Source organism: Lissotriton vulgaris, chromosome 5, assembly GCF_964263255.1.
Source record: "Lissotriton vulgaris chromosome 5, aLisVul1.2, whole genome shotgun sequence".
NCBI lineage: Eukaryota > Metazoa > Chordata > Amphibia > Caudata > Salamandridae > Lissotriton > Lissotriton vulgaris.
This window is the reverse complement of record NC_141693.1, coordinates 1,798,323,308-1,798,346,732: the sequence shown is the minus strand read 5'-3', so window position 1 is coordinate 1,798,346,732 and position 23,425 is coordinate 1,798,323,308. Positions and strand designations below refer to the sequence as shown.

The following is a 23,425-nucleotide window of genomic DNA, read 5'->3' as shown; positions in this document are numbered from 1 at the left end:
TTACGTAGGCAATGGTGGCACTTGTGCAAGTATCTAAAGCAAACAAAAGTGAGAGGTAGCAAACAGTGTGTTGCAAGAGAAAAGTGACGTGTGCAAGTTACAAAAGGGTACCATACACAGTTACAAGGGTAATACTACAGTAAATGGTAAATACTCAAACTGCCAGAACACACTGGGAAGGCACTTCCCATGCACCAGCTTCACCCCAGCCTCCCCCTGGCTACCTTGGATGACCCAGAAAGCTGTGTTTTGTGCTCCCCTGCCAGGACATTTTCCCAAGGCCTGGAGGGTTGATTAATTTACTAATTCCAGGGCCTTACCTCTGTTCATGTGCTCCTGAGCTGAAGGTCTGGGGAGGGCTAAGTAGGTTAGTAATAGCAGGGGCTTAGGCTGCTTTTCAGGTGCTCCTGTGCTGGAGGGCTGGAATAATTTTGTGACAAAAAGGAGCCTTGCTATTTTTTTTAGTTGCTCAGCATGTAGGCCATTGTCACCTTGGCCCTGTGTCCTGTGCAAGAACAGTATCCTCCCACTTTCATTCCTTGTCTGTGCAAATGGTGTTTCATGAAAGGGCACGCCCCTTGAATGTGGGCCACGCCCCTTGAATATGGGCCACGCCCCTTGAATGTGGGCCACTTATTTCCTCAGTGCCCGGGCCGAATTGTGATCCCAATCCGACCCTGTGCAACAGTGATTCATAACATACCTTTAATGCAGGCAGTGGTCATTAGCGCAAAGGGGGAACAAACCATGCCTTTAATGCGGGCAGTGCTTATTAATTCAGGTGCAAGGAAGCCAAGTAAGCCTTCCATTTAACGTTAAACAAAAGGTAGCAAAAGAAATGCATCAGAGAGCACGGACAGGGAGCAGCTGTACGTGTACAAGGGGCCAACAAGGCGGCTTGACAGAAGGAGGCGGCAGTTGGACTCAGGTGCTGCGCTTTCTCCCGAAAAAAAGTTTCTACACCTAGCGATAAAGGGGATAGTGTCACGCCGCCTGTAAAGTATCCAATCGAGGTGGGCGGGGCTAAAACTGCACAGAGTGGTAACCGGGAGGGACTTCAAAGGCTCACAGAGAATAAAAAGCCAGGGTTTAGCATATAGAATGATGCTAGTAAATCAAAATAAGGGGAGGAGCCTACACTCCACTTCTGTAATCCATGCGCACTGCTAACGCCAGGCGAGACCTAACGAGAAGCCAACTTTGGCAATCCCAGCCTGGGTGATATATCAGGGACCCTGTGCATAATACATGAATATGTTTGGTTTAGACTTTTTCCTTCCGTTTTCATCAATGCCTGATACTGGAACCTGCACTTAAGATTTTAATAATGCAAACTGTCTCATGTAGTGCTGTGTGGTAAGGCATAGTGTGTACCATTTGATGTTTAAGCACCAAACAGTCTGAGTGATCAAAGTGCAATTTAATAAACCTGAAGGTCTACTGTTTTGTGCAATACTGGGACGTGTTACAGCATTTCTAACCACTTTTAGTCTCAGCTATTAGAATGCAGAAAAGCCCAGCTAACTAGCATTGGCAAAGTCATGCTTGAAATCATTTTAGACTGAAATCACAACTTTATGTTTAATGGAGAGAAACAACATGGTAAAGTTGGAAATTTTGAGAGTTCACGACATGATTGACATCACAATTATTTGTAGGTTCTCACATAACACCTGGAGGCTGAACCTTCCCAGAAAGGAATTTAACTACTAGTGAGAGCAAGCAGAAGCACCATATTTCTGCTGTGGTGCTTATGACTTTTGTGAAGTCGGCCGTCACTGTGCAGCTTTTCCAAAACTCACCAGCCTCTGATAGATAGAGCCTGGTTTACAAACTATGTTTAACAGGAGTAAGACTCTTGTAATACACCCAATCAAATGTCAATTAAAAGGGCAGTACAAGGAGTCACCCGATCAAATGATCCTCTGCGCCAACCTAGATCATTGTATGCTGTTCAACAAGTTATTTTATTAATTAAGTTTAACTGGTGTTTTTTTTAACTAACGTAAACAGACCAAATAATACAAGTTTTAAGGAGAAACGTTTATTTTATTTCTGAAGGAGCAGCAATTTGGAGACGTTTGGAGGGCAGACTAATGAACTGCAAACCGAGGCCAGTCCCACACAAAGGGGGAAGATCACAAATTGACTGCAACAAGATAAGTTGCTGCAACAGGCGGGGAGGGGGTAGATCACCAAAGCAGGCTTACTTAAAAAAACAGCAACATTTAAAACAAGCACTGGCGTTGCCAATAGGTTTCGCATTTGGAAAGTTGGAGCTATTGGTTTTGTAAATGACATTTTATATTTATATATCGTTATTGGCAATGTCAATAACAATATATAAATATAAAATGTCATTTACAAAACCAATAGCTCCAACTTTCCAAATGCGAAACCTATTGGCAACGCCAGTGCTTGTTTTTTAAATAATCACATTAATAGGTATCATACAGTGTGTAGTGATGCGGTGCTAATATTCAATAACCAGTTTAGGCCGAGCCGTGGTGATATGTTATGTGCAAGGGAATTATTGGGAGGGGGCGGGAGTGTGTGCAGGAGGAATGGGACGACCTGAGAAGAGAGAGGCAAGATAACGGACAGTGCCCGACTGTTGTGCCCAATAATAACACGAAACTTGAAAAACGGGTTTGTGGGAAAGGAGGAAAAGTAGAAAGTTGGAAGGGAAAGGAAAATGCACCGGGGAGGTGAAAAAAATAACAAAAGGGAAGGAAGCGAGGAGAGCGAGAGTACATATAGAAGGGAAGGTGGACAGAGAAGGAAGGAGGTGAGGAAAGGCAGTGCGAGTGAAGGAAATGGTGGGAGGAAGGAAGGAAACTGCGAAAGGTGGAGTCAAGCTAGGGATGTGAGAAAAGAGAACAAGGCGAAAAGTGAGAGGATAATCTAGAAATAACGAAACAACCCTAGACAGAGAGAAGGAAGGGGGCTGAGTAGAGTGGGGGAAAGGACAAGAAGGGCTGAGGTGAAAGGCCAACGCGAGAGAGGGGAGAGAGGTAAGAGATGAGTAAAGAGAGAAAGTAGGGCTCACAGAACAGAGGGTAAAGAGTTAGCAGGGTTAGCCTGTGTGCGAAAGCGCGATGCGCTTGGAGAGTGTATGCTGGCAAATGGCCGGAGGGAAGCCGGATGGGGGCGGGAGAGCCTGGTGGGGGGCGGGAATGCGAGCGAGGGGAGGAGGCGGATTAGGGAGATGCGCAGTCTAGGTAGCATCAGTGGAAACCTAATTCACCACACACAGAAACAAGAGAAGACTCGATCCAATGGACAGGGGCCATCCGTGTGCCAAGTTGTTTGCAGATGATACATGTATACGCGAGTAACTCGTCAAAATAGGTCTTGAGCTCTAAACATTTACGGGTGTCAATGAGACAACGAAGCCCATTATAGATAATACACAGATTCAAATAACCATCCAGTCAAGTTACAGTGAAACAAAGTAATGAAACGTGGAAAACACCTGTGTGCTGCTTGCTGGTGTGTTTCACAGACGACAGGCTTTTTATTTTGAACTATATACTTAGGTGTATTAATATATTTCCGCAGTCTGCCTGACATACTCACACTTACCAATGCACTATTTTTTATGACAGCAGTTTCCAAAAACGTCAACGTTATAAACTGATTTTGCACTGAGCACTGGTCTATTACGTCTCGGAGCAACATATCACCTTACGATAGACAACGGTATAAATGTTTTAAAAACATACCGCAAACACACTGTGGCTACGCTGGACAAAGAATGACCTTTCAAAACGAAGAGTTTGCTTTTCTATAGTCGCTCAGCACATTGAAGCTTGTAATACTCAAAAACTATTGAAAAAAACAATCAGATAACCGCAATACACAAAAGCAACAGCCTGCAAAACAGAAGTACATATAACCTGCGCCAGCCACAGAATAAATGATGTACCAAAAGTTTGGAAATAACTATTCTGGCATCATTAGCCAACAGCTAAGAGAGAAATAACCAGTGATATAACAGTAAATTGTTAAGGAATGATGTTGGGTGTTAGCACAGTGACCCGTCATCAGAGAACAGCGACGACAGAGGACACTGCAATGCATACTTGCTCAGGCGGACGAGATCAACACAATAGCTTTAAAGAGGCAGCTGGACAATTAATCAAGACGTACTGAACAGAAAATGGTGACTACAAATAGAGGAAGGAGATGCCAGGGACAAGCGGCTATCGGAGGCTGAGATGGATGAAGCCAGGTTGTGCTGAGAACAGAAACATCTAAGAATGAATGCGGCATGGCGATTCTAGGGTTGTTGCAAGCGACTCAGTGATGTTTCAACACTAACTGTAAACAATGACCCACACGATCATATTAAACAATTTAAAACCCGTTCCAGAAAGGGGACAGCACAGTTCTTAACGTGAAGCCATTCCTGAGAGAGAAGCCTTCGTTAACTGCTACAACTGAAAAATATAACCACTAACTTGCTAGAAACAGCGAATTGGAGCCTTCTTAAACGGGAGATGTGCGGAGGGAAGCCGGATGGGGGCGGGAGAGCCTGGTGGGGGAGCGGGAATGCGAGATTGAGGGGAGGAGAAGTCAGATGGGGGCGGGAGAATAGGGAGAGGAGATGCGCTTGGATGGGGGCGGGAGAGCCTGGTGGGGGGGGCGGGAATGCGTGCGAGGGGAGAAGTGTGGCAGGCAGATGCGCGGAGGGAAGCCGGATGGGGGTGGGAGAGCCTGGTGGGGGCAGGCGGATTAGGGAGATGCTTGTGTGGTCACGTGACCCGCTTTTGTGGTCACGTGACCTCACATGCACTGTGAAGAAACCGCAGTGGTTTCACTAGTCGATCGAGCCCTTGAATTTTCGCCTATTCCATTCGTAAGCGAATGGTAATAGGCGAAACCTAAAAAGACTACTTCACTATTTTATTAAATTATTGTACACTGAAATATATAGACCCACCATCCTGACAGCCTGCTGATCAGGTGAAAGCTTTGGGAGATAACGTTATGCTATGGTCATTATTGTTACTGCGTACGCATGAGTCCAAGGGCTGCTTCATGGTACCAATCAGCAGGTTATGGCTACAGATTATCAAGTTGCTATATGCAAGGACCTGTCAAGGCAAATTTATAAAACTCCAAAAGGTTATTTTAAACAGTTCTAAGTTATTAGTGTCTGACATTCGTTGCTATATTCTTCATGCAATTCCTGATGGCCCATTAAAAGGTTTGGAGTCTGGATTCGTGGAATCTTCTCTCCAGATTTCACTTACTCTAAGGAAAGGCATGGGTCATTCAAGATCGGGGGCGGGGGGGGGGGGGGGGGGGGGTGATGGGGAGGAAGGTCTTCAGCCTCAAATGCACTTGTGGCTACTAAGTAAATATTACAGGTCTAAGCCCAGATCCAGTGTCCAGCCCACGGAATGAATTGTGGCAAAATACTGGCAGCCCGCCCAATGTATTTAAAAAATAAATATCTTGATTTAAAAACAGCACTGGTAGTACTATTTTTATACAGGTTAGGTTACTGTACATGTTTTTACATGCCTACAAGTGATCAGCCGCGATTGGTGACAGTAGCGCGAGCTAGGCGCTGAGCTGCGTGTGGTGATTAATGACATTTTAAACTGCACTGTGGTTGATTGAGAATCTGCAGCTGCACGTTGAGTTTTTAGGTCGAGCTCGACCTGCATTCAATGCAAAGCATTGATTGTTGTCTGCTCGACATCTATTGTCAGCCGTTTCTGGGAATGTAGACACGAGTCAGACTCGCGCTTTTTCCTAGTCAGTTTTGACCGCGGGAGCGCGCTGCTGGCCGTGTGTGCGGTGTCAGTTTCGCTTTCATCAGTTTCGTTAGCTCGAGTCTAGACGTGCAAGCAATGCGAAACACAGCCAGCCCCCACCCCCCTGCACACACACATACACACGCTGCCACCCCCCCTGCACACACACAGACATGCGCACACACACACGCCGCCACCCCCTACCCCCCCCCCTGCACACACAGACACATCACCCGCCCCATGCACCAGGAGATCCGCTCTGAGCACGACACTCGGGGCAGGCGGCATCAAACCCACCCTGCTGTGGATAGTTACAAGCATGGTGGAGGGGACACAGGGAGGCTGGTCAACCGAGAGTACACCAGAGCTGCACTTACTCTACACTATCGTTTCCTAAGGCCACACCAAGTCAGTATCTCCCTCGCAAGCCTTTCTCGCTGAATCTGGGCGAGCGAGCTCAAACCACTCCCCCCGCCGCAGCCGGCCCCTTTCTTCCATGTGAAGGCCGGGCTGCTGGCTGCGAGGCCTGGCGGTGGAGGGAACGGGAAGGCGCGCAGGGGCCGTCTGAGGGTTCCGGCCGCAGCAGCAGCAGCACCGAGGCAATGCATCCTACCTGTGCCAAGACATCGCCGGGTATTGCAGTGTTGTTCACACGTTATTACAGTCTCATTGTCCTTCCGTGAAGAAGTGTTGCTGATAGTGCAGGGCTGCTGAGAGAGAGCAGCGAGCCCGATAAAAAATCTGTATCAATGTGCTTTCTGTTTCAGTGTTTGCCGGTGGGCGGGCCACTAATTGGGCTTCATTTGGTAGAATGCTTAGGAAGGCAGCGTGTGCCGTGCGTAAGCTTTTTCCTTCCATGTATGGTGGACCACGCCCCCACACACACACACACACACACACACACTGCAACAATGGACGAGTAGCACGTTAGCACAGCGTCGAGGCAGGCGATTTGAAGCAGCTGCGTAGCAGGCCTCTTAATTAAGGCTGCCACTGACACCAGCAGTAACCGATCACAGTAAGTAATAAAAGCCCAATGCCGCTTTTTTTTTTCTTGCACGTGGTGACTCCGGTCACCTGTACTGAGTCAGAGGCCTTGGGGCACCACGCACCACGGACCCCAGTACCAAGGTCCCTGGCTACACACCATGTGGCCCAATAGTAACAGACGTCTGGGTGGGGGCTTTTGATGGAGAGATTAGTTCCCCCAGTGTCTGACTTTGTCCATGAGCGATATATTGTGGGTGTCAGTGTAGGGGGCAGTAAGGGACAGAGCACTTGCAGGGCGTCAGTGAAAGGAATAGTGTCTTTCCTACAAGGGCGCGCTCTCTCTCTTACTGCACCTCTATTTGAGACTTCCCCAAGACTCTCTTCTCCTCTGCAGCGCCCCTCCTATCACACCACCTGCCCACCAGCAGAGCCCTTCCTTATTCATCCGGGCCTTTCCTCAGAGACCTCATTCACATACACTTGTGAGGTTTTCCTCTTGCTCAGTGTGTATTCCTTATCGACCTCGTAATCTATGCCCCTAAGGGTCTCCCTCATTTAGTATGCCAGTAAAAGGGCCTGTTCTGTTCTATCCATGAGGCACAGGGTCAGAATGATTTGCATATAGCCATGTCTGAACTGGGGTGGCAGAGTGGGCTAAAGAACGGTGATGGATTATACCCAGATCTTTTGACTGGGTGTGAGTGTTTGATTGGTTCAGATGCTCAGTCCATTACCACCCCCTTTTGTACCGCTTGAGCGGAGGGACGCGACTCCTCCCACTCGCTGCATCACTTCTTGGGCACTCCCCTATTAGTACAATGTGTATCCGGCCGCGCAGCAGGCGCGCCTAAGGCAAGCCTGTCTGCGCCCGTCCGCAACCGGACAGCGGCCGGGGCCAGCCATGCTGCCGGTGCTGGCAGAATCGCCTGGTCAAGCGCGGACCTGCTATCTCTCGATCTGGCAGGGCCTTGTAAAATCGATTCACCGGACTTGGGGCAAGCGCCCGTCCCGATCACGTGTCCTGACTGTGGGAGTTCGTGGTGTGATACTGGTGCCTCCCAAGAGGTTAAACCAAAGGCATACAAAAGCCAGCCTTGCAACAGCTTTAGAGCAGGATTGCTGAACTGTAGATCTATGATAAGGTATGCAACTGACATCTGGCTGCTACTAGAGAGTCAGGAATGGAATGCCTTGTTTCTAACGAAACCTGGCTGAATGAGCAGAATATGGCCGCCATTGCCTTAGCAGTACCTGACGGCTTTAAAATGAGCTTCTCCAACCGGGAGTATGGCAGGAGAGGTGGGGGGTGGCCCTCATTTTCAAAGAATGTCACACCCTTACATCGGCCCTGCCACTCACGATTCCGGGGGTAGAGGGCTTACACGTTTGCCTTCTAATTAACCCGCAAGTGGCTCTAGCCGGGCTAGTTATTAATCGCCCCCCAGATTGCACAGAATGCAGTACAACGGCACTAATGGACATTATTGTCCAAAGTTCCCTCTTGTATCATCATTTTATTGTAGTAGGGGACTTTAATATTGTTGACAGATCGGATAGCTCACAGGCGGAGCAATTAGTTGCCTCATTGAGCGCGTCAAATTTGATATTATCCTCTAGGGGTTCTACGCATAGGGCTGGCCATACGCTTGACCTGATATTTTCGAATATAAATGGCTTGTCAGTGGAAGATGCACAGCCACTGGTGTGGTCGGATCATGCATTAATCCCTTTTGTGGTAGTGTTAGAAGGGATTGGGCTGGCCAGGGGGAAACGCTCCTTCATTCAGAGGCAGTGGAAAAAGCTCACCCCGGAGATTATGGGCCCAGTTCTGGCTCGGAATCCTCCACCTTTAACCACAAATGCTAGCAAGGATGCTCAGGCGCTTAATCAATGGATAGGGGACATGTGCCTCAGATTGCTCCCGCCAAGCGGGCAATGTCTCAGAGGGAATCTCCCTCGGCCCCGTGGTTCTCCGCCGAACTCAGGTCGGAAAAATCAGACTGTAAGAGGTTGGAGCGCCTCTGGAGGTCAGACTACTGCCCTTTAGCCAAGGCCCAATACAAAGAAGCCATAAGAAAATTTCACAAGTCAACAAAAAAGGCCAAGAAAATGTTTTTTGCGTCTTCGGTCCAACAAGCTGAGCACTCAAGTAAAGAGGTTTTTAAAATTGTACAGTTGTTCTTCAAACCTCGCTGTATAGAGAGGGAGGTTCCCCCGTCCATAGCACTCTGTGATGACATATCAACTTTTTTTGATAATAAAATACAGAAAGTTTATGATTCCTTTGTTCATTCAAGGCCCACTGTAAAGGCTGATACAACAGCCAACGGCTTATTTTTAGTGCCCCTTGGCCAATTTCAGTTAATATCACTGGATATGGCTAGGCAGGAACTAAAGCGCTGTAAATCAGGTTCGCCAGACGACCCCTGTCCACCAAAGCTCTGTGGGTTGATGGCGGAATCAATTGCCCCTACTTTGCAGCATATCTGGAATACCTCCATTAGTACGGGGGAGGTCCCGGAGGGCTGGAAGCATGCCATGCTTCTTCCACTGAAAAAAAAAGGTCGAATGGGGACCCGGAGGACCTGAACAACCTCCGCCCAATCTCTTTATTGGCGGCTCCGGGTAAAATGCTGGAGAAATTGATCCAGCGACAGTTAAATAGCTATACTGAGGCCAACAATATACTACATGAGACCCAATCGGGTTTAGACCCGGTTTTAGCACCGAGACAGCTTTGATCGAGGTGGCGGAGTCAGTGAGGTGGTCGTTGGATTCAGGGGACTCAGCTATGCTAATGCTCCTGGATCTGTCGACCGCTTTTGATACGGTCGACCATGGTAGACTATTACAACGGCTCGCAGCATCGGGCTTCAGGATCAGGCACTCGGGTGGCTACATTCTTATTTATCCAATAGATCGCAGAAGGCGGCGCTGGGGGCGTGTTCCTCAAAGCCTAGGGATCTGAGCTGTGGCGTCCCGCAGGGGTCGGCATTAAGCCCTTTATTATTTAACATTTACTTGGCCCCGCTCTTCACATTAATTGCCAACTGGGGGGGGTCACTGCAATATCTTATGCAGATGACACCCAGCTGGTTTTCCCCTACTCAGAGGTGTCAGAGGCAGCCTTCGCCAGCTTTAAGGGCTGTCTTCGAGACGTGGCAACCTGGATGAATACGAATAAATTAAAGCTAAATCCGAATAAAACAGAGGTGATCTTTTTCGGGAAAGGCATTCCTCCCGCGGCAGAGCTATGGTGGCCCGCTGAGATGGGGCCTGCACCTCCTCCCAGTCATCTAGCAAAAAATATAGGGGTTAAATGGGACGACAGTCTATCCTTCTCTTCCCATATCCAGCAGGTGACGGGGTGCTGCCTTAGTAAACTGAGGAACCTGCGAAAAATTCTCAAGCTGCTGCCAGAGAATTGTCGAAAAACGGTGATCCACGCCACAATTACATCTAGGCTGACCCAGCGCTTGCAAACCGCGCAGAATGCTGCGGCTAGGCTGCTAAAGCATATACCGTTTAAAGATCACGTTGCTCCGCACCTCCGATCATTGCACTGGCTGCCGGTGACCAGCAGAATAAAATTCAAGGCTCTCGCGCTCGCATTTAGAGCTCTACATGGAAACTGCACGCATTATTTAAGATCTCGGTTGCCTAGATACTCCCAGGCCCGTTATCTCCGTTCGAACTGCTGGGTCCTACTACTCGTGCCGCGAGTCAGAAAGGCTCGACTGGGGGGCCGGACGTTCTCGGCAAATACGGCACGGCTCTGGAACACCTTGCCACCGGGCCTCCAGAGCGCATCCTCGGAATCCAGCTGCAGAAAACAGCTGAAGTCTTGGCTCTTCACACAGGGAAGCTAAATATCTTCTTCTCTGTGTTTCTGGCTTTGCTATTGCTCTCACAGCGCCGGGACACCTCCTAGTTGAGGTAGCTGTTCGCGCTATACAAAAGTCTGTATTATTATTATTATTACTACAACCAACATAATTAGTATGGCTACAATAAAACAAACTGCTAAGAAAAAAGTCGTCTGATAGAATGTAGACAAAAATGGGGCCATTATCCTGACCAAGCAGAGGCGGAAATGTAGGCTTTCACCACGCTTGGCCTCACAACACAGAAGTATAGGACCCACTCTTGGCCTCATCACGAGATTTAAGAAAAACCTTCAGAACAGTGGCCCAATTTTACAACAAAAAGATGGTACACCCAAATGTACACTTCTCTGATAAATGCAAACTTGTATAGCCTCTTCCCATGTCCAATAGCACCACCATGCTGTCCATCATTAGCTTACATCTGGAATAACAAAACAGACGTTACAATGACCACTGAGTGGCAAGATATAGGCATAAAAGATAATGCCCTTGTGAGTTCCCTGCAGTGAGGCATCTGAGATTGACAGTACACATCACACTGTGCAATGCTGTAAGATCCTGCACAGATCTGAAACATCTATACCCAGTTAGCGTTTTGTTTCCTTTCACCCCGCTTCAGTTTTCCCACCAGGACACAACTACTATGAGTCAGGGCCGGCGCTAGCCATGGGCAGCTGCCCAGGGCCTCGCACTCAGCCCACCAGCATGGGGCCCCGAACCGATTGTGTGCCCTGTTTCACTGTCTCCTTGCAATTAGGGTCTATTGCATGGGTCCCCTAAAACTACTACGAGAAGCACATTCAGGGATTCGGTCTCATTCACGATTGCAAAAGTAGAATTGCCATCTGAGGACAGATCGAGTGGCAATCGAATGTGTGCCAAATGGTACCAAAGTAATTATATCCAATACAGATTTGTTTTTTCTAGACGTGTTAAAGATGGAAGCACTCTGGCCATACGGGGACTCGCCCATGCCCAATTGACCTGATAGGGCCAACTGACTTGAGCCTCGCCATTGTATTCGGTCACTGGCACACAGGCTTACACAGTCGCTATCTTGACTGAACTGTTGATGCATTCTGTAACCAGCCTATGAATCATTTTCTTACATGACAAACATTAAGTTTTCATGCCATTTTTATATTCACACACCATTTGATTGACAGAAAGATACATAACATGATGGAGATAATTAGTGAACTAATAAAGCAAGTTCTAGTTTTGAAATAAGAACGAAACAAATAAAATTAATTTGTGTAAACATCAATGGAAGTCCTGTGTATTTAACACGAAGTACAGCGCCACAGCAGATACATCCGCACAGCTTCAACCCACATCCGCACAGCTTCAACCCACTTCCAACAGTGCCACTGGATTAAGGCCCCAAATCGGTACGGGCAGCCAAACATTTTTTTTTTTTAAAGATGTCCCTTATTTGCAGATCAGAACCTTTTGCAATACACTAATTAGTTAGGATAATGGAGCTAAATAATGAGAAACATTTGTGGTAATAAAAGTATTTTAAAGTTTATAGGGCCAGTACCTAAATAGGAAATTAACATTCCAATATAAAAAAATATACTTTAGAAGCAAATAATCAAAAATACTAGGAACTAATTTGAATTGTTTTTCATCAAACGTTTGCTGTGGATGTTTCGATTAATGTTAACTAGGGAACATGATATGGCATAGACGTAAACTGCCTTTTACACTCACTTTATGATATTCATTTTATTTTTTGCAGTACTCAAAACGCCCTCCAATGTTTAGAGACTGGTGAAAGGTGCATCTGTATTTTTTGTTTTACTTGCGGCTAGCATCATATGTACGTTCAGAGAAAAGGAATGAAGTTAGTGTGAAAATGAATAGTGTCACAATCCTTTTATGCAGTTTTCAAAATCAGAAGAACATGGCGGCCGCAGGCTAGTGCGGCGTGCGTGTCCGACACTATCTCCGATGCACCGCGGTGCTGGTGCCTTTCTGGAGTCTTACTGGGGATGTACCTGTGGATTTTAGCCCACCTTCCAAAAATAGAAGTGCCCCCCTCGTTCCGTGTTGATGGTAGCAGCGGATCACCGATTCCCAACTGTTTGGTCTGCTCGGAGCCTTTCCCTCGCTGTCCCTGCGAGCTTGTTGGATGTGCCGGGCTGAAGACGCCGTTTCCCGGCCCCTCCCCCCTTACCTTCTGCCTCTGTGGAGCCGGTGGCGAAGAGCAGCCGTGGAGCTCCGCCGTGGTCGCATGGCTCGGGGGCTCTTACGAGGTAGGCTGGGCTGCAGAGGGGGAGTTGGTCAGCAGCAGACCCCTTCGGTTCTGTCCAGTAACCCCAGTGGTGGAGAGAGAAATCAGGGGAAAGATTGCACGGAGGTGAAGATTGACTGTATTTCCACTACAACAGTGGAGCTTACAAGGAAGGTTGGGAGGAGGTGGAAGACACGGAGGCAGATAAATCCAGCAGCGGGAGAGCCCCTAACAAGAAAACAAACTAAGAGCGTGAGCAGGAAACAGGGGAAAAAAAATCAGAATTCAGGAAAAAAACTACAAGCCCCAGAATCCCCGACTATAGAGGGTGTTAAGTTCGCGGAGGGAGCTACTACTGAAACTACTACTACCAGCATAGAAAGTAGTAAGTTTAACCAGAGGGCAAGTAGTAGTAGGGGTAAGGCGGTGGGTAAGGGCACAAAAAACAAGGGTAGTTCTCAGAAGGGGGCTAACACTAGACTAACACTTCAAATAGTGCCACCGGAAAGATTACCCCCTCTTTGCGCTCATATTTTAAAGTTTTGCCCCAGGTGTTGGATTTGCTACCTGCTATAGTTCCAGATACATCTGTACAATCGCCAAATTTTTCCCGAATACACCTATGCCTTCAGGCTCTCTCACTGATAGTACCATCACTAATACTTCCACACTAGCCTTAGAGATGGCTGAGTTACCCCCTCTCCCTGAAATAGGAGTTGAAGGCAATGTTGGCCGTGAGCAAGCTCCAACGGGTCAAGAGGAGGGGGCTGATGCAGGTGATAAGAGTGAGAAGGCAAACAGTGCCGGGAGCACATTGGAGGCCCTTGTAGTCTAAATAACATCTATGAGGGAAGAAATCAGGAATGATTTCCTGATATCTAAGGCTAACCAGAGCGATATACGAGCATCATGCGAGGTCTTGGAGAGGAAAGTAGATGGGCTGAGTGAAAGGACAGAGATACTTGAGGGCTCCGTGGGGATATTGAAGGCTAGTCTAGAGGTTGCTGAATCTAAGATCCAAAACCTACGGAGAGAAGGAGATGCTATGAGAGAGAGAGAGTCGAATCATTGGAAAACTACTCGCGGCGAAACAACCTGCGACTCCTGAAGATACCGGAGTGAAAGGAAGGGAGGGATGTCAAGGCCTTCGTGATTAAAGTCTTGAAGGACTCTCTTAATCTCGAGGAATCCATCGAGGAACTTGAAAAAGATATTCAACGAATACATCGAGACCCGTTCCGCTTGAACCCTGGCAGAACAAAGCCTAGGAAGATTCTGATTAATTTCCTTACGTACACTCTGAAGGAGAAAATCTTAAATCTTTCATTAAAAGCAAAATCGTTAAAGGGCCCCACCGTCTCTTTCGAAGTACGATCTGACCTCTCCAAATCCACTCTGGACAGACAGTGGGAACTGGGCCAGAGGATGGACAAGTTTAGGCCTTTCGGTGCAACTGTACAGATGAGGTTTCCCGCATTTTTGCGGGTTATGTACAATAAGATGCACAATGTCCGATCCCCTTTGGAGGCCGATGAATTGTTGGAGTCCATTAGTAGCCATTATCAGGGTGGAGTTTAGCGGTGCAGCATTTAGAGTGGGCTTTGATCTTGACAGAAAGGGAGAAATAGGGGTGTTTTAAAGGCACGAAACATAAATCTTCTCCTTCCTCTCTTGCTCACACAAAACGGGGCGATGTATTGGTGATTAAAATTAAGGTGGGGAAAAAATAATAAATAAAAAGTGGAAGATATGGGTTTTAGTTGGGAGTTCTCTGAAAAATATCCAACTGTGTTTGTTTGCTCCAGGAGGGTCCAAGGAGCACTAAGCAGTGCAAAAGGGGAAGGGTGTCAGAGGACGCAAATCCGGCTTTACATCTGGTCAGAGCAAGAATGGGAGGGTTCTTCAAGGGTGGGGAGGGGGGGGGAGTGAGGGAGGGTAAAATAAAATCTAAAAATCCTCAGGAGTCAGGCCTTCTTATTTCAGTTCTGTGCCCTAGCTGGGTATATTTTAAGCCTTGGGAAAATAAGATCGTTAGGAGGAAGGGAATGGGGAGGAGAATAGACATCAGACGATGACCTCTGTTCAATTCTTGTCCTGGAATGTCAATGGTCTGCGCGTGAGGGGTAGAAGAGAGCGCATTCTACAATATCTAAGAGATTCCCCCGCGCAGATCATTGTCATCCAGGAGTCACATCTTCTAAAAGCAGAGGCCACTATTCTTTTAAAAAAGCAGAGATGGATAGATTCATCTGCACTGACCACAATGCTAATATAAGCGGAATACTCCTACTATGTAAAAAAATCAGCGAATGCTCTGATTTTAGAATATAAGGAGGATCAGAGTGGGAGATGGCTCTTGGTGAAAATGTCTATTGATGGTTGGGTGTGTATATTAGTCTGGTATTACGGGCCCAATATTGATGAACCGTCTTATTTGGAGACAATAAGGAACCATCTGATGACCTCCCAAATTCCTATTATTTGGGCGGGGGATTTTAACATCGTGCTTAACCCAAATCTTGATAAATCTACTAACTCTAGAGCCTGCACGTCCTCCAAATCCAGACAGTCCCTCATAGGAATCATGACACAGCTGGGTTTGGCAGACCTGTGGAAGGAAAGGGCGGGCAATAAACTGGGGGTTTCTTTCAGGAACCTCAAATATAAGCATAACTCAAGAATTGATTATGCGCTATTCAGCTACTGCCTTACGAATTCCCTGTCTGGGATAAACTATCTTCCCTCCCATCTATCTGACCAATCATCTCTCTTATTCATTCTTAAACTCGAAGCACAGATTAAACATCCATCCTGGTCATTAGACCGTACTATCCTATTGGAAGAAGAGGAAGTCAGTTTTCTGGTAAGCGAGACCACCTCATTTCTGGAGAATAATCTAGAATCCGCGGCACTAGATACGGTCTGAAATCCTTTTTGCGAGGATGTATTACAAACAGAGCCTCCTACCGGCACAGTATTTATCGAAAGAAGATTAAGAACCTTGAGCAGGAAATGGAGTCGATCGAGCAGAGGCTTGGGGCCTCAATAGGGTCACCCGACGAACAAAAAAAGCTGGGCGCGCTGAAAAATCAATTGGAGAACATATTACAAGAAAGAGTCACTAAGAGATGGGAGGCGAGTAAGATCTCCCATTTTGAGTTTGGGGAGGCAGCGGGCAGGCTACTAGCATGGAAGGTTAAGGCAGACCAAGCCCAAAATTACATCAGAGAAATCATGGTTGAGGGTGAGAGTGTAGCCAGGATTTCTAACCAGGAGATAGGTACTGCTTTTAGAGAGTTTTTCTACGGGGATCTATGGGGAAGATATCCCGAACGATCAGCTGATAAGGGATACATGGTTGGACCAGATTTCCCTACCGTCTCTCTCATCAGTACAGAGCAAATGTGTGGAGATGGAAATATCTGTGGCCTAAGTCAGTAAAGTTATTAGGCAACTCAAGCATGGGAAGGCGGCAGGCTCTGATGGGCTACCAGGTGAACTATATCGCGCCATGGGTGATGTTTTCGCCCCTACACTGACTGCCCTTTTTATGGAATCCTTGGGAAGGGGCAAGCACCCCTAAAATCTTGGGGTGAGGCGACCATAGTTCTGATCCCCAAACCAGGGAAGGACCCAACTTTGTGTGGGTCCTACCGACCGATATCGTTATTGAATAGCGATTATAAGATCTTCGCTTCCATCATGTCAGCAAGATTGGGGTCAGTAATAGGGGAAATTGTCCACCAAGATCAGAGGGGTTTTATCAAAGGGCGTCAGTTATCTGACCTGACGTATGATTTGGTGGGGGCAATAGATATTGCTTCGACTTTTTCTCTTCCATTGGCTACACTCACCCTAGACCCAACTAAAGCCTTCTATAGGGTCAATTGGCCCTATTTGGCTGCAGTGCTGAAGAAGTTTACTTCGGCGAGAAATTTTGTCGGGCCGTTACGCATATGTATAATGCCCCATCGGCAAGGCTGCTAATTAATGGTGCCTTGACAGAATCTTTTAAAATAATGAGGGGCACGAGGCAGGGCTGCCCGCTCTCTCCCCTCATCTTTAATCTGTACATCGAACCGTTTGCTCAGATCTTACGGGGAGATGAAAACATTCCATCATTCAGATTTGGGGAGTGGGAGAGGCGGGTCGCACTTTATGCAGATGATATTCTCATTCTAACGTCTGATCCGGAGACATCATTCCCTGTGGATATCAAGAGGGCTGAAGAGTATGGTCGCATCTCGGGGTATGAGATCAACGCCAGCAAAACTGACATCATGGCATGGAATATCCCTAATTTACAGCTGGATGTGACCAACTATGCGATATCTAGGAATTCGGGTGACTCAAGAAGTAGGAGGCATCGCTCAAGCCAACTTCGAGAGAGTCTACAATGAATGTAGGAAATTTCTAAAAACTTGGTCCAATCTCCCACTTACCATACTGGGCAGGGTGAGTTTGATAAAGATGTCTATCCTCCCTAAATTTACATTCATTTTTAATACTATCCCCCTGGCCTTTGATGGTAAAACCTTAGATAAGTGCCAGAGAGAAATAAATTCTTTCATTTGGAATTATAAATCATCGAGGGTGGCATGGAAGAAGTTGAGGAGGAGGAGGGAAAAGGAGGGGCTTGCCTTGCCGGATTTGCAGTACTATGCATGGGCTTTTCAGTTGTCCCATTTTAGAATGCTGTTGAAAACACCATCAAACGCATCTGCTGGGACAATGTTTAAAGCCATGCTAGTAGGGGCTGCGTTACCAACTGACGGATACCTGTTTAAATTTGGGGACCAACATTTTTTTTAAAAAGTCAAGTTAAAAATTCTTATGTCCCAGGCGAAAGCCTGGGTACAGATAAGGAAAAGATTAGGTTTGCCGTATTTTTCAAAATATGCACCTATCTGGGACTCCCCGGGCCTTCCACTATGTCTGAAAGACAGGCTAGCAACCCCTGTGAGGGATGGAGGAATAACAAGATGGGGAGAATTGATGGCAGGCGTTGAGGTCTTGGGAGGAGTTACGGAAACAGCTGGGCACTGGGTTCTCTAGATTTAAGTTCCTACAATTAGACAGCTGGGCCAAGGCTCTGTGTAGCAACGGGGTACCACTTGGGAAGATTAGTAGCCTGGAACAACAGTTGGTGGAACGACAAGGGGGGGGGGGTTAAAGAGGTGGCTCAGTGGTACTGGAGTTTGCTGGAGGAGGCTGATGGGGAGTTTACTCTTCCCGAGGAACTGTGGGGGGGGAGAGTTAGGCGCCCAGTGTGTAGAAACTTGGATAAGATCTTGTACCCTCCTATACAAAATTGTTAAACCAGCATGGCTGAGACGTAATCATTTGTTTACGATACACCGAGCCTACCTCTCACCCCTGAGATTGTCTAAATTCCTACCAGGCAAGAAATACAATAAGCGTATTTACATCGAGGCCTCGGACGAGCATATGTTCAAGGCCTGCCCTTACATTGCCCAGTTTTGGGAGGAAGTGAAAGTAACTTTAGATGCTATCTTAAATATATCCTGGTCCATCACACTGCCATTAATTACCTTCGGCTTGGATGCTAGTATAACTGGCCAGGCAAGGTCTTTTCTATTTTATGCAGTTTTGCTGGCCAGGAGGCAGATATGTAAAGTCTGGGCAGAAAATACGGCGCCATCACACGCAAGCTGGCTGTAGTTTATGTATGAAACATCTAAGGTGGACATGGCCAGAACCTGCAGTAAACGTAACTTGGCTTTTTGGGACCTGTTGGTCCAATGGAAATAGTTGCCTGGGTTTTTTTTTTCCCTGGTCCTATGATTATGCCTATCTTCTCCAAGGACCAGGGCCCCTCTTCTTTGTTTCATTGTTGGTCCTACAGGTTATAAGTACCAAGATGGAAGTACAAGCCTATTCCCATCCGCTCCCTCTACCTCTCAAAGTCCATCTACTGCCAATCCTCATAATTCATGTCACCGAGTGGGCGATAGTTAAAATCTCGAGTACCTCAGAGTGCGACACGCTAGGTGGTTACTTGACAGGAGGGCAAGGCAAATGAGGACAAAAAAAACAAAAAAAAAAAAACCTTTCATGCAGTTTTAAAAAGCTGGAATTAGGCCCAGAGGCATTGAAGCGCTTTACGTGAGTACCAGAAAACATTACATAGGGATATATATATACATATACATACATACATACATATACATACATACATACATATATTCATGTAGATTAAGTGATTGCCCAGAATCACAGGATGTTGAATTGACGCTAAACTTGAACCTAGTTTCCCAGTTTTAAAGTCAACTATGGCCACAACATGTCCTAGTTGACTAAAGTAATTGTTATCTGGCAGACAAAGGAGAAGCGCAGAGCCTGATATCCACTTTGCTTGCATGGAGTGGATGAGTACAAAATTAAACTGAGGAGGTCTCTTGCTGGCCCTCACCAACCCCCACCACCCATTGCTCCAGTCCTCTCCCCTGCTGCAATCCCCTGAAAAGTAAGTGCTAAAGGCTTCCCTTTAGCAGCTCTTTGCAGACATTCACACCTGGAGGTAAGGGAGGCAGGCACAGCTCACGCTGTGACAGTCGGAATGGAGCAGCCCATTGTCATTCTGCCTCGGACATTGGCCTGCTGGCATGACTTCATGGGCATGAGAGGGCCTGTTTGCGAGGGCAGTAACAACAGCCGTTGACGCTGTGCACCAGGGGTGGAGTCCATAGTAGGCCAAAAATACACTTCACCAACTGGCCTCAGCAATAGTCCCATCAGCCGATGCCAGACTGCCTGCCTTGCCAATCCGAGGCTGCTCTTAGAACTCTATTACCTCATTAAGATAGACCATACTCACGAGCAGGGCTTTAAGCAGGATGAAAAAAGCAATGCCCGATGCAATTAAAGGCGTGACTTAAAAAAACATAAGCTAAAAATCTCAGGGTAGTGTGCCGCCCGACTGGTATTTTGCTTTTTCTGCATCCAGATATATGATACTACAAATAACATTATACCTACAACAAGTCAGGGCTATTGGCTATGTCAGTGGTTTTTTGTTGCATAAGATAAATAAGCAGCAACTATGGCTTTGTTGTATATAATAATGACATTGCTTCAGTCCTCAAATGATGAGACTGTGAAAGACTAAAAAGCGTTTCTGTGAAGTTACATCAAAGGTTTTGAGCAGTGATTCTGCAGCAGAAGTAAGTTTTTTTTCATCCAGAGGGTGAGGGCAAAAATGGAGAGCCAATAGGGACCGGTCTCAGCGCCCACTTTTAAGAAGTGCCGGTGCTGAGCACCAGAATGGCCCGGCCCACTTACAGCCCTGCCCATTAGCACTTAAAAGAAGCCCCCAACATCCTGCACTGTAAAGAGAAAAGAAAATACACACGAAAAGGTGAAATGTTATGAAGTTGTTTCTACCATATGCCTAGTTTTTTTTTTCTGTTAGCAGCGACATCAGGTCAGTACAGTGTTTTAAATAAGCTGGTACATAGTACTGGCACTTTTATTTATGAGGGAGCGTACCTGCACTGCTCAAGAAAAACCTAATACTTTTAGTTGGAGAGTACCGGCACTTCTCAGAAACAGACAGGTACAGCACTTCTATTTTTCCATTTCAATACCTGCGCTTCTATTATTCCATTTCAAGCACTGGGTCAGTACTTAATGGTAATGTAAAATTAAAACATTGTATCCCTTTAATAAATAATTGAAGGTTTGCGTTTCCAAAAATAGCCCGTCATGAAAAAGACTCCAATTTTGAATAAGTTGCATTTTCCCCACATATTCTACTACTGTTAGAACATGCCTCCACCAAATCCTCTGAACGGAAATGAAAGGTAGTGTCAGATTAACAATAACAGTTACTTGGGGGCCCAGGAAAAAACATAATTTTCAACCAAACCACCACAAACACCTGCGCCACCGCTCAGGCTGAGAGCATCACAAGGACACGGTGGTACCAGCTGACAAATTTGCACACCATTCAGCGTTACTGTACAGTCTCCTGATAGGGAAAGCCGCGCGGTTATTCCAGTACCTGTCAGCCAGCTCCAGCACCTCGTGCACATTGCCGGTGCAGACGCGGATGCTGCCGGTGTACATGTACTGGATGACGGCCTCAACTGTCTCCATGTCGGGGCCAGTCTCGGAGCTCCATTTGCGCATCTCCACGCGGCCGGAACGCGCCTCCTGGAAGTGGCCAGACAGCAGCGGGCTGAAGTAGTCCGTGGCTGCGGCAAGTACGGACCGGTGCGCCCGAAACTCCCGACCCTCTTCTCCAAAGGCCAGCGTCACGTCGCAGAAGAGCCCCTGACGCCGCTGCTCATTCTGCCGTGCCGAAAGCTCAGCGCAATGCCGAGGGCAGCGCAGTTCCTCCGCCTCGGCCTCTGCCCCGCCTGGGGCTTCCGCCTCCTCGTCCATGGAGGCCGCAACTTGGCCTTCGACGGCCCCCGGTCCGGGACTCTGTGGCTTCGGGGAGCCTGAGGCTGCCACCGTCGCCATCTTTGCTATCCTGTCAAATCTCTGCACCGCCCAGCAACGGCGGGTGCCAAGGAAGTGATGTCATGACGTTACGTGCAGTGGCGAGGGGCTGAAGGCCAAACACAAGTTGAAGTGGCATAGTGTGACTAGGTACAACAAGACATGGCAAAGACAATAGGTCTACCTTGGTAGGCGTACTTTTTATTTTTTACATTGTTTCCAATCTTGTGAAAATAAAATTATTTGGAAAAATATACAAATAAAGAAGTAGCACTAAAGCACAGGGACACTCCGTCAGTTTATTTTATTTTATGCGTTTTTATATAGCGCGGACTTTTCCCGAAGGTGTCAGAGCGCCTCACAATAGAAACAGAACTGATACATGAGGAGAGCATTACAAGTGAACAAATTACAAAAGCAAACGTTAAGTTACATGAGGCAAAAGTGACAATTGTGAGCAAACAAAATACAAGAGGTAACGGTGCATTACAGGAGGAAAAAAGTGACAAATGTGCAGGTTACAAACGTGTACAAAGTACAAGTAGAGTTATAGTACTGCAATATAGCTCGTGCATGCCCGAAGTAACAACTGATTAATGATTTACTTGTCTCTTGCCTAAAATTGCTTCCACTTCATTGTAAGTGTCGAAAAATATTTACCCTGATTTTTTTCTCCAAAATCTCCCCCTTTGCTGGTGTTGGCATGTATGCAGCTGTGCATATTTGATCAAAACAGTGTGTCACGCAACGTGCACGGCAACCAGTTGATGAAGTGGGTTGACCCAAATCCCCTCCCTGTATGTGTATATGCATGTCTTTTCTTATGCATTATTGGAAAACTTGTGGTTGTCACGTTTCATAGAGAGCCCAAAAAACTGTGATGCGACAAAAGGAGCCTCCTTTTTGAGGGTGTCCTACCATCACCTGAAAGTCACTCTACAGGTTTTTCCAGGCAGCTTTGCTGTAGCACTTTACACCCATGAGTTGCAGAAGAGCACAAACCTATCAACGCTTGTTTTGGAAGTATGTACAGGTTTATTAGATAAACAAAGGAAAGGGCAAATATTTAATCAGAGCAGCTACATGACCTTAATGAGCACCTAATGTCAACTCCATTCCTATTTGAATGACTTTTACCGGTTTTGTACATACATTGTTTTGAATGAGGCACACATAAGAGGAATTTAAATGAGCAAGTACACCGTTTTTTCATGAGAATAACGTACAAGAACCTTGAAAAAGATACAAAACTGTATACTCTCAAAAGTTAAGTAAGTCATTTGTGAATCCTCTCTTGGAGAGGCCAAACACGAGGTGGTGTAGCTGATGTAGATAATCCTCCTTTTCTGAGTGGTCGTCCCAGATTTTTTGCCTTTTGCTGGACATTATATTTTTGCTGGTTTTAGAACTCTGTTCACTTTACTCCTATTAACCAGCAGTAAAGTGCTGGTGCTCCCCTTTTAAATATGGTCAAATTGTGATATTCATAATTGGTATATTTAACTTACCTATACGTCCCTAGCATATGTTACAAGATCTACCCAGAGCCTGTAAGTTAAATCTCACTAGTGGACAGCAGCAACTATTGTCGAAAAACAGTTGCACCCTCGCCAACTAGATGGAACGGAGCTCAACAGACACCCAGATGCTCAGAAGCAGATGGAATATATTTGCAGGCACCAATGCTTGTTGTCCAGACAAGGAAGACGAGCAGCAGCACATGTACACGGTGCATACAGTGGGCTCCTTCTTCCCTGAATAGTCAGTGGAAGAGCCTTCTATTCAGTGCAGATCAAAGAAGGCACAGAGCCAAATATTACCATACATATAAAATGCTGTGATGGCGTAAAGAAAGGAAAACATCCCTTATCTGTAACATGATTCATGTCAAGAGGGCTGGGGCCAAGGAAACAAGCATTAGAAATGCAATTGGGCTCGGATTTATTTGAGTTTGAGCTAATGGCATTGTAAATGCCAATGTCTTTTCGCCATGTGTTATGGAGTGTGTGCATGTGGTGTGAAGTGGAATTATGTGGGTTGGATTGTAATTTTACCAATGGTGGCATGCTGTGTTT

At 46.6% G+C, this 23,425-nt stretch overlaps 1 protein-coding gene across 1 annotated transcript in view; it reads right to left on the bottom strand.

Moving 5' to 3' along the window:
- Positions 1–21,406, bottom strand: part of KLHL11 (kelch like family member 11) — a 56,970-nt gene extending 35,564 nt beyond the window's left edge. The window contains exon 1 of the mRNA XM_086924156.1: positions 20,908–21,406. Coding sequence (XP_086780282.1) covers positions 20,908–21,371 — 464 coding nt within the window. The 5' untranslated portion in view covers positions 21,372–21,406. The remainder of the gene's footprint in view (positions 1–20,907) is intronic.
- Between the last annotated feature and the right edge of the window lie 2,019 nt (positions 21,407–23,425).